Source organism: Neomonachus schauinslandi, chromosome 15 (assembly GCF_002201575.2).
Source record: "Neomonachus schauinslandi chromosome 15, ASM220157v2, whole genome shotgun sequence".
Lineage (NCBI taxonomy): Eukaryota > Metazoa > Chordata > Mammalia > Carnivora > Phocidae > Neomonachus > Neomonachus schauinslandi.
The window spans coordinates 24,590,899-24,602,603 of NC_058417.1; the positions used below are offsets into that span (position 1 = coordinate 24,590,899).

Genomic DNA, 11,705 nt, shown 5'->3' on the forward strand with positions numbered 1-11,705 from the left:
GGAGAGGGAGAAGCAGGCTTCCCGCTGGTCAGGGAGCCCGATGCGGGGCTCGATCCCAGGACCCCGGGATCATGACCTGAGCTGAAGGCAGACGCTCAACTGACTGAGCCACCCAGGCGCCCCTAATTAATTTTATTTACTATTTAATAGAGTAGTATTTTTAAGTATTGGTGTTCCACAGTTTATTTACCCTTTCCTACTGATGACACTTCAATTGTTTCCAAATTGTCACCATTGTAACAGTCCTTATGCACACATCATCTTTCCTTAGGACCAACTCCTAGAAGTAGAATTTGTGGGCCAAAGGGAATGTGCATTTAACATTCTGCATTGTTCCCAGGAGAAGTGTATGAGAGAGCCCCCTTTCCCTTACTCTTGCCAATACAATTTCCTTCTTAATAGCCGCAAAGTAGTCCTGGATTAATGCTCAAACACACCAGGCTTTCCAGTTTGGAGGGGAGCCACATTCCCCTAGGCATGTCCTCAGCCACAGTGTCCCTGTCGTGTGCGGGTACCGCCGCCAGATGGCGAGAGGGAGGCCTGGCACGACTTCGCCGGGCGGGGCGGGGCGGGGTGGGGCGGGGCGGGGCTCCCAGCCCGGCTCCGTTGGCCACGGTGGTCGGACCGGGTGCCGGCGAGGGCAAGGGAGGAAGTGGGAAGTATGGACTGGGGGCTGCAGCGGTGGGGGGTGGGGGACCCCGGGCCTAGAGGACACGAGGGCAAGGGCCAGGACGTGGAGCTCAGCGTCCCGGGAAGAAGATACACGTTGAGTAAACGGAGGCTGCACGGGTCCCATCAGCGCCGAACCCCGCCGTGCGCCGCTGGAGGTCGGAGCGGGCGCCGGGCCGAGTCAGGGGCGAGGTCGCGGCTGGGACCCCGCACCTCCGAGCGCCTCCGGGCCGAGCCGGCCAGGCAGGCGCCGGGACTCCGGCAGCAGCAATGCCTCTCGCGGCCTCGGATCCCCGGAGGGCGGCGCGGGTGGGAAAGGCTAGAGCGGTCCGGATCCGACCGAAAGCCCGCGCCCCACCTAGTGGCCGCGGACCTAAGGCAAGTCACCGGACCTCTCTGCGTCTCGGCTCCTCTTCTGTGAAATGGGGTCACTGCGGTACCCACCTCAGAGAAGACTGTTGCGAGGCTCAATTGAGATAATATTACATGGTAGCTTGTATTTTTTGCACCCTCCCTAAGAACGCTACCACCACTTAACCATCGCCCAACACAACTGGCTTATTGGCTTCCCGGAGGCTACGGAGGAACAGAAGAGGAGATCCGTCTCAGGAGAGGCTTGCTGTATGCCATTCTCTCCGGGCACCCTCTAGACCTTTGTCCCCAAGCCAGAAAGAAACGTTATGACCCATGGCCCTCATCACGGGGAGCCCACGGCATAACCGAGGAGTCATCAGCGATACACACGCAGGAAAGTGACTCCAAAGCTCTTAGCAGGGGTCACAATCACCGGCATCTGACGGTTCTCCTGGGAAAAGGGGTTACAGCCCCACCTGGCCAGCGCTGAGCTCTGACAAAGTCCTGGGTCTACTCGGCACATCTTGCTCGCTTCCCGAGTTCTGTTCCCTGTTGAAGGAGGTGGCTGGTGGCCACCCCCAAGAACGAGGGCATGGGAGGGGGAGGGGAGCTAGGCTCTGTGTTGGCGGTTGCCATGGTTTTGCTCCGAGTTCTGGAGTCAACCTGCCCACTCCCTGAGACACTCAGGTCACAGAAGCAGTAGGTCAGAAGCCTGAGGGGACATAACGAGGGCCACTCTGGAGGCCGCCAGTGCACCTGTTGAGATGGAGGCCTCCGATGGGCAAGGGGCTGAAGGGGACAAGCCACTAAACGAGGTGAAATGGGGCTAGGGAGGCGAGGGAGGGAAGAACGGAGGGTGTTTGAAGGGCTGGTCTTGGAAAGCAGAGAACCTGAGATTCAGGGAAGAAAAGAAGAAGGAAAAATGGTGATGTACATGAGCTAGCAGGAGACGGAAAGAGCAAGAGAAGGTTAATTCATTCAAAGACATACATTCCTGGCAAGATGATTGTTGCTTGTGGAGGCAAGCGCTCATCTGTGTGTGTGCGTGTGTGTGCACACTTGAGTTATGGTGTGTGTGCTTGGTTGTGTGGTGGCACTGGTGTGTTTATGGAGCCGATCCGCCAGAGTCCCCTCGCTCTGGGGCCTGGAGGAGCCTCGGTTCCATACTCTCTCCGTCTCCCTTCCACCCTCTCCCTGGTCTCCGCCTTCAGAGTGGTCTGGGCCTGGGTCTTCCCGAACACAGGCAGGAATTAATGCTCACTTTTCCGAGAGGCTTTTGCAAAGTCAGGTGCAAATCCTACTGTGTCAATCTAATCCTGTGCTCTGACTTCAAGTATCATTTCATAGTCACTTTGTCTTCATTAATTTTCAGTTTTGTTTTGTTTTTGTTTTTGGCCCCACGTTTGCTGTCAGAGAGCTTCTTCTCATTACCATCACTGTCACATGCTTTTCGGAGTGCTCATTATTGCGGCTTAATGCTGAGGGTTGGAGGTGGGCCCGGGACTTAGGCACTCAATAAATGTTTGCTGAATGAATGAGTGAATGACTCCCTGCTCATTCCCCCAAGGAGTCCCTTAAATCGCTTGGTGCCTCAAAGTGTTCTCATCCGTAATCAGGGATAATGATACCTCACCTTACAGAATTTGTGGGAGAATAAAATGAGTTCATGTTTATCAAGTGCTTTGCAAAATTAGCTACAATACTGTGCTCTAATGATTATAAAAGAAATGGGCAGGGCATTCTAGGTTTTCTAAGCAGGGATCTTCAGGGATGGGTTTCTTTGCTGAGGGCTTACTCGCCTCAGGGCTGGGCCAAGGAAGAGGTCCTAGGGAAAACGGAGAAGGGCTTTGGTTGGAGTCTGGACCACTGGTTGCCTCGAATTGCCCCTCAGGAGCTCCCCAGCTGACCGCGGCACCCTGCCTCCTCCCAGGTGACAGGTGTACCCTGCTTGGAGAAGGGTTCCGGCACCATGCCCACCGGAGACTCACTTGTACGCCATGCCAAGGGCCTGGGCCAGGACACCTTCAAAATTGTGAGTAAGGGACCCTGTCCCTCCTCCAGGCCAGGAGACCTGGGTCAGAAATTGGCAGGCCTCACTGTCCCACTTGTCATGTCAAGTAAGACCTTGACGAGAGCCTCCTTACTTAACCCACTTAACACTTCCTGGCCCATAAGGGCTGCTGGTTACTTGGGGCTACCCATCTGCCTCTTCTTTTCTCCTATGGTCGCTCAATTCACCTGTTGCCTCTTCAGTGTAAAGAATATCTAAGGCCACTGAAGAAGTTCCTGCGAAAGTTGCACCTGCCCAGGGACCTTCCCCAGAAGAAGAAGCTGAAGTACATGAAGCAGAGCCTGGTGGTCCTAGGGGACCACATCAACACCTTTCTGCAGCACTACTGCCGAACCTGGGAAATCAAGCACTGGAGGAAGTAGGGCAGCCTTCTTGCCCTTCCCACTATACCCACTCCTGGGCCCCGCCACCCCCCCATTCAAGGACACACCTCAGTCAAGATCCCTGAGTCCTTCACCTTCATGTGAAAGAGTGAGGATCCTGGAGTGAGCATGGTGAAGGAGGGGTGGAGAGAACAGGGGCCTCTAGTTATTCAGGGCAGCTTGCACATGCAGTGGACAAAGAACTCTCCTGACCCTGTGGAGAATGACCTCTGATTAAACAACTGCTGTGTGGTGTGGGTGTCCATCACCAGGATGGGGTACTCAAGGTTTAGCAAATGCCCACCTCTCCACGTCCCTGACCAAATCCAAGGAGGCAGGATGTGGTCCATTTCTCCCTGAGTGGGTCATGGACACAAGACAGATGCTGAAGGGAGAGGGGCTGTGCTCTGCCTCCCTCAGCCTTGGTTTCTCCCCTGCAGGATGCTCTGGCGATTTGTTTCTCTCTTCTCGGAATTAGAGGCGAGACAGCTTCGCAGGCTTTACAAGTACACCAAGAGCAACCAGACGGCCAAGTTCCTGGTGAGGCGCTCAGGAAAGCTCCTCCCGGGCCCAGCTGAGGGTTGGCTGGTGTGTTCTTGGATTGTGGCGGGGGAGGCCTGGGGCTGAGGGGGCCCTCTGATACCGCCAGCATCCCTCGACTTGTTTCCACACTCACTGCCTCAAGGAGACCCCACTGCTCCTACCTTTACCCCCAACAGGGGGCAAAGTGGGGCTGAAGAGGGCAGAGGCCCAGCTTCAAGTTCTTGGTATTTCTTCACTCTCCACACCCACACCCCGATGTTAACAGGTGCAGGGACATTCCTGAGAGGCTATGAGTGGGGATGGTGGAAGCCACGCAGAGAGGCACAGCCAGCTTGGGGAAGGAGGACTATCAGACAGAGCCTGGCCTGGCTTTGTTCAAAAACAGTGACTCTCAAACATTTTGGACTCAAGTCATGTTCACCCTCTTAAAAAGCTATTGAGAAGCCCCAAAAGCATTTGTTTATGTAGGTTATAGCTATTGATATTTGCCCTATTAGAAATTAAAACTAGGGGTGCCTGGGTGGCTCAGCCGTTAAGCGTCTGCCTTCGGCTCAGGTCATGGTCCCAGGGTCCTGGGATCAAGCCCTGCATCGGGCTCCCTGCTCAGCGGGGAGCCTGCTTCTCCCTCTCCCACTCCCCCTGCTTGTGTTCCCTCTCTTGCTGTCTCTCTCTCTCTCTGTCAAACAAATGAAATCTTTAAAATTAAAACTAAAGAAAAAATTCAAAATATGTACTCACTAATCCATTTAAAAATAAAAACAAGGAGCCCATTACATTTTAACATAAATAATTTTTACAAGGAATAGCTATATTTTTCAAAACAAAAAAATGTAGTGAGAAGAGTAGCATTGTTTGACATTTTCGCAAATCTCTTTAGTGTCTGGCTTAATGGAAAAGAGCTGCTTTTGCAGTGTCTTATGATATGTGACTTGGTTAAAGTACGTGAAGAAAACCCAGCCTGTACAGATGTATAGTTAGAGAAAAGAGTATTTTACTAGCATTTTCAGATAGTCATGGATATTTTTCTTTGACACCATACCAAAACCCAACAAGTGGCAGCTACTTATTAGTAATGTGGAATCTGAAACCATATCAATGAATGTCTATATATATATATATATATAGTTTTAGGTTTACAGAAACTTTGTGTGGAAAGTGCAGAGATTTCCCGTATACTAACCCCTCCTGTTTCCCTCGTTATTAGCATTTTGCATTAGAGAGGTACATTTATTACCATCACTAAGCCAGTATTGACACATTATTTATGACACATTTTTTTTTAAAGATTTTATTTATTTATTTGACAGAGAAAGACACAGCGAGAGAGGGAACACAAACGGGGAGTGGGAGAGGGAGAAGCAGACTCCCTGCCGAGCAGGGAGCCCGATGCGGGACTCGATCCAGGGACTCCAGGATCATGACCTGAGCCGAAGGCAGTCGCTTAACCAACTGAGCCACCCAGGCGCCCTATGACACATTATTAACTAAATAATGTCCATACTTTATATTAGGGCCCACTCTTTGTGTTGTACATGCTAGGTGTTTTTTTTTTTTAAGATTTTCTTTATTTATTTGAGAGAGAGAGACAGAGATAGGGAGAGAGAGCACGAGCGGGGAGGAGAGGGAGAAGCCCTCTGCCAAGCAGGGAGCCCGATGCGGGGCTCCATCCCAGGACCCTGGGATCATGACCTGAGCCACCCTATAGGTTTTGACAAATGCATACTGACATGTATCCACCGTTTCAGTATCGTACAGAATAGTTTCACTGCCGTAAAAACCCTGTGCTCCACATATTCATCCCTCCATCCTTTCCCTCCAAACTCCTGGCAACCACTGATCTTTTTACTGTCTCAGTATTTCCAGAATGTCATCAGTTGGAATCATACAGTATGTAGCTTTCTCAGATTTGTATCAATGACCTTTTCACACTAGGTTCATTAGAATCCATTGGTTTCTCTCTTGCACTTTGAGTAGACCTCACTTTTCAGGGGGTCAGCGGGGTCAAAATATTTCAGGGGTCCCCAAGAGTTCACAGAGCACCCTTTGGGAATCACTGGTTCAAAATAAGAATCATAGGTAACAGTTTCTATGTGCCAGGCCCTTTATGTTCCCTCCTATAATCTTCAAAAGTAACCCTACATGGTAATTACAATTACTGTCCAGTGTGTAAATGAAGATGCCAGATGCAGAGAGGTAAAGTAACATGACCCAGACCACATAGCCAGTGGGGGGAAGAGCCCGGTTCAAACGTAAGCTGGCTCAGGGGAAGGCCTTGCTCTAACTACAGCACCCCACCCCACTCTAGCTACGCAGCTTTAACCCAATCCCCTCCCCCTTGGGTCTCTGTTTCTTCCTCTGAACATGAATGGGTGGATCATTTCAGGGAATCCTCCTCTGAATATGAGGTGTTGTCATTTTAGTGATTCCTGGATTTCACTGGCCAGGAAAATTTCAAAAGATATTTCTAGGCTCTCAATTTTAATTTTGCCAAGGACTTTAAAACAAATGCCACTGTTTCATTACAAACAAATGCATAAGGCACTAATAACTCTAGGCCAACAGACACATGAGAAGATGCCCAACATCACTCATCATCAGGGAAATAGGAATCAAAACTACAATGAGATGCCACCTCACACCTGTCAGAATGGCTAAAATCAACAACACAGGAAACAACAGGTGTTGGTGAGGATGCAGAGAAAAAGGAACCCTCCTAACACTTTCCGCAGCCACTGTGGAAAACAGTATGGGGGTTCCTCTAAAAGTTAAACATAGAACTACCTTATGACTCAGCAATTGCAGGACTAGGTATTTACCCAAAGGATACAAAAATACTGATTTGAAGGGGCACATGCTTCCCGATGTTTATAGCAGCATTATCAACAATAGCCAAATTATGGAAAGAGCCCAAACGTCCATTGACTGATGAATGGATAAAGAAGATATGAGATATATATATATATATATCATCCATCAAAAAGAATGAAATCTTGCCATTTGCAGTGACGTGGATGGAGTTAGAGTGTATTATCCTGAGTGAAATAAGTCAGAGAAAGACAAATACCACATGCTTTCACTCATGTGAATTTAAGAAACAAAACAGATGAACATAGGAGAAGGGGAAAAAAGAGAGAGGGAAGCAAATCATAAGAGACTCTTAACTATGGAGAACTCTTAACTATAGAGCCAGAGAAAACTATAGCAACTGAGGGTTGCTGGAGGGAGGTGGGTGGGGGGTGGGCCAGCTGGGTGATGGGGAGTAAGGAGGGCACTTGTTGTGAGGAGCACCGGGTGTTGGATGGAAGTGACGAATCACTAAATTCTACTCCGGAAACCAATATTACACTATGTTAACTAGAATTTAAATAAAAACTCGAAGCAAATTAAAAAAGACACTATATATAACTCTAAAAAGAGATGGAGGACATATATCCAAGTAAAGAAGCACCCAAGAAGAGACGGTTGGCAGCCCGGTCTCAGTGTCGCCACGGTCCTTCCTCTCCCCCATCTGTGACTCGTGCCTCCTGCTGGCTAGGCAGGGGGGTAAGGTGCAGCCAGACCGCAGTCATTTCCTCACAGGGGCAGGGCTGGGGCTCTGGAACGTGGGGCCCTCTCTTCTCCACGCTCTCCTCAACATTATGGGCCCATCGCAGGTGGCGTTCTGCCCCTTGGACGCCCCGGAGAGCTCCTTGCTGGCCGACCGGGAAGACAGTCTGCCCAAGCTGTGCAGTGCGTGGGGGCTGCAGAACAACATCAGTTGCATGAAGGAGAGGCTGTCCAAGATGCAGGCGCCCGGCCGGGAGGCCTCCCTGCTGGCGGAGCCACCACCCCGGGGCCCGGGCGGGAAAGGTAATGCCCTTAGGTGGGGGGCAGCGACAGCCTCCCTTCCCATCTTCCCTTTAACCCCACACTTCTCTCTCGGTCCATGTTTCCTTCCCCTTCTGCACTTTCTTCTTTTCTCTTTTTTGTCCCCCTCCCTGCGGGGCCACTTATAGAAAGTTTGAAATGTATAGATAAGTGTAAAACAGGAGAGAGGAAAATCCCCCATCCCCCAAGGCCATGACCAGTAAAGGGTTTGGTGTGTCTCCCCTGAGCGTTCTGCATGATTTCCCTCCGGAGGTCTCATGATGCACACAGTTTGGGATCCTGCGTTTTTCAATGAACAGTTTAAATGAAGCCACTTGCCCATAGGAGTAGAAGCAGAGACCGTCTCTAGCAGTCAGGAGTGGGGACTCCCAGGAGGTGTCCAAGCAGAGGCGGGAAGGCTGCTCTGGGCGTTGGACTAAGGAAGTGGTTCATTCCCACAGTGGGGGGAAAGTCGAGTCAGATGGCCTGGGATGGGCCTTCCCAGCAGCCTTGGTCTCTGCCACGACTGCACTGCTTGGCCCTCTGGACAGAGGCTGTGGGGTGAGGGGACAGAGACTCTTCAGTGAGGGGTCCCAGCCAAGGTTGGAAGCAATGAAGGCCCCTCCTGTGCACTGAGGTACAAAGAGATGTTGGAGCCACTTACCCCTCTCCCTTCTGGATCCGGCTTCTGGGACCACAGTTAGCTGTTCTTGCTTCGCTACTGGGGGAGCAAGTGAAGGCGAACAGAGTGGCCTAGGATCTCCACGTGTGGTCCTAAATTGGCCCCAGGTGTTCCTCTGAGGGTCAGGCCGGCTGGGACTGATGCAGGCCCGTGGCGCTGGGGGCCTCGTCCACCAGTCACAGCTGCCCCGAGTGGAGAGCAGGAGGGAGAATGGGGCAGGGGCGGTGGGCGTGAGTCGGGCAATTACTGAGGCCCAGAGCCCTGTCTGGGCTCTGTGATGGCCCTTGGCCCTGGTGCCTATAGTTTAAATTGAGGAAGCAAAATATCCAATGGAATGAAGGCCAGCCCATCATGAAGATGATTTAGGCCACGCAGTTCATGAATCAGATAAGGAAAGTGGGCTCTGGGCTTTGGGGCCAGCCTCTTCCATACCAGGGGATTGGTATCTTTATTTCACCTAACCCTAACCCCTGCGGCATCCTCAGATGGGTATTATCACCCCCCTTTTACAAATGAGCCATCTGAGGCCATAGGGCAAAGGGTAGGACAGGCTGGCTGGAGGAGGTAATTCTGGGACAGGCTTTAAAGAAAGGGAAGAGGAGGAGGGGAAGTGGGGTAAGGGAGGGAAAGAGAGGAAGGAAAGGTGTGTGCAGAGGTGAAGGGCAATTAGCAGACAGTCTGGGCCTGGTGAATGGAAGAGCAGGTTGGAGAAGTGCAGGACGAGGGGTAATAGGAAAAAGCCTTGGATGGTGGATTAAGAACATTGGCTTTTATGTAATTCTTTTTTTTTTTTTAAAGATTTTATTTATTTATTTGACAGAGAGAGAGATAGCGAGAGAGGGAACACAAGCAGGGGGAGTGGGAGAGGGAGAAGCAGGCTTCCTGCTGAGCAGGAAGCCCGATGCGGGGCTCGATCCCAGGACCCTGGGATCATGACCTGAGCCGAAGGCAGACGCTTAACGACTGAGCCACCCAGGTGCCCCGGCTTTTATGTAATTCTTAAAATAACATTTTATTCCTACAAATGTAAGTGTAGCATAGAAAATAAGGTGATACCGATAAGCAAAAATAAGAAAATATAAACATCACATTGTCCTCCCTACTGCTAGCACTTTCCAGATGTTTTTTATACATATCAATACATGTATTTTAGCCAAATGAGATCTCACTGCGTATAGGATTTTGATTGGAACTTGCTTTTTTCAGTTAATTAGGTCAGCATTCCATGCCAACGTTTTCGTTTCATCTAATTGTTGGATTAAGTACTTCTTACTCAAATTTTCCCAGTAGTCCAAGACCTTTCTTGCACTGATTTCCCACTCATGCATTATTGCACCTGGTCATGTCTCTTCCATCTCTTTGAACCCAATAAAATCCCCTTTTTCACATCCTGACTTGTTGAAGAGATCAGGCCATTGTTCTGCAGAATGTCCCACTTTTGACACTTGTTGCTTCCTTTTGGCATTTTTTTAAGCTTGTTCCTCTGTGCATAAACAGGACTTCAGATCAAAAGTCCTGATGAAGTCCTGTTAAATATTTGTTTGCCTGGGCTACAGACAAGGTTGTGTTCTTCACCTTGTGTTATATGACAAAGCACATGCTGTCTGCTGCACCCACCATGAACGGGCTCTGGTCAATCACTGAGTCCATCTGTGATATTAAAGGTAACCCACCTGGTGTTTCTTTGGCACCATGTTCATAAGTCAGTTTTTAAGTAAAAAGATGGCAGGGGGTTGGCAAACCATCCGGCAGCCAAGTTCTGGGAGCCAGGGCCTGAAATCTGGGATGGGTGTGGGGAGGGCTCAGAGTCAAGAAATGCGGTCTAGTCCTGACTCTGCCCCTCTCTTGCCTAAGGCTTTGGGCAGGGTGGGCTCTGCGCTTGGGTGAGATCCCTCATCTGTAAATCGGGGTGATACAGTCTTCCTCCACCACAGGGTTTCTGTGAGAAAAGAGGAAGGGACAGAGGTTACAAGTGAAGATAAGATTTTGTCGTTCTTCCTTTCTGTCCCTACTACGCCCCCTGACACGTTACAGGCTGAGATTCTCTTACTGCTCATGTTATCAGGACTGTGTCACTTTCCCTTTTCAGGTTCTCTAAGGAAACTTCCTCACAAAACAAAACTCAAGAGAAAGAGGATTAAGGAAGCCCCAGAGACTCCAGGGACCTGCCCGTAAGAAGAGGCAGGCGGGAGGGGCGGGGGCAGCTTGTCCTGGCTCCCAGAGCACTTGTCTTCAACACCTCTGCACCCTGGGGGCTGGGGGGCCAATGAGGGGAAAGAAGAAAACTGTCTTTGTCAAAAGGATGCTCAGGTCTTAGTTATGTATAAATGGGGTGGGGAAATAAACATCCTTAAGACAGTTCTACCTTACTTGGCTAACAGTCATCATTCATTCATTTTGTAATTTATTGAAAAAATATTTGCCAGCTACCTTCTGAGCGGCAGGTGGCCCACAAGAGCACAGACAAATAAGACGCGGTCACTTGCGTCCATGGCCGTCCATCGCCATCTAGAGCAGGAGACATACGTGGAGAGACGTTACAAAGGGTTGAATAGAGGTGCGCGGGAGGCCTTGGCCGGTAACAAAGGAGTGATGTATGCCCAGGGAGAGCGCGGTGCGGGGGAGGGGAGCGGGCCTGGAGTCAGAGAGGGAGAAGTCTGGCAGCCTGCCTCAATTGTCTGCACTCGGTCTCCTGGGTAACCTGGGGGGACCACAACAAGGGAGCCGTCAAGCAGTGGGGATGAACTGGTGTGACCTGGCGCCTGGGGAAATGCTCTGCAGGCTGCAAGCAAGGTGCATGGAAGTGAGAGACGGGAGAGGCCTGAGATGGTAGAAGAAGCCGCATCAGCAGTCGTAGCTAGGATGATGGTTCAAACCGGTGGTCAAAAATCGGCCACTGCCTGCGAAACTCGGACCACTGGTGTGTTGTTTGCCCCTTGTGGTGTTCTACTTATTGTTTAAAACATTAAAAAAAAAAATCAGTTGCCAGTATTAACTTGGTACATTTCACATTAAAAACAACAAACAGCAACAGATTTCTGGCTTTTAACAACTTGTCACACGTGGGTGTGCCTCCCCACAGAAGGGCACGTGGCTCAGGTTTCACGGATACTCTTTCCGGTTCCCCACAGTCCCCACCCTTCCCTCTTGCCTCACACACTGGCCTTCTTCCCTTTGA

At 50.5% G+C, this 11,705-nt stretch overlaps 1 protein-coding gene across 1 annotated transcript; it reads left to right on the top strand.

Moving 5' to 3' along the window:
• The first annotated feature begins 1,787 nt into the window (after positions 1-1,787).
• Positions 1,788-10,702, top strand: C15H17orf64 (chromosome 15 C17orf64 homolog). Its single transcript, XM_021704457.1, has 6 exons — positions 1,788-1,838; positions 2,954-3,055; positions 3,277-3,452; positions 3,897-3,996; positions 7,653-7,848; positions 10,617-10,702. Exons 1-6 carry the CDS (start codon positions 1,788-1,790, stop codon positions 10,700-10,702), a joined length of 711 nt encoding a protein of 236 aa, XP_021560132.1.
• The last annotated feature ends 1,003 nt before the right edge of the window (positions 10,703-11,705 follow it).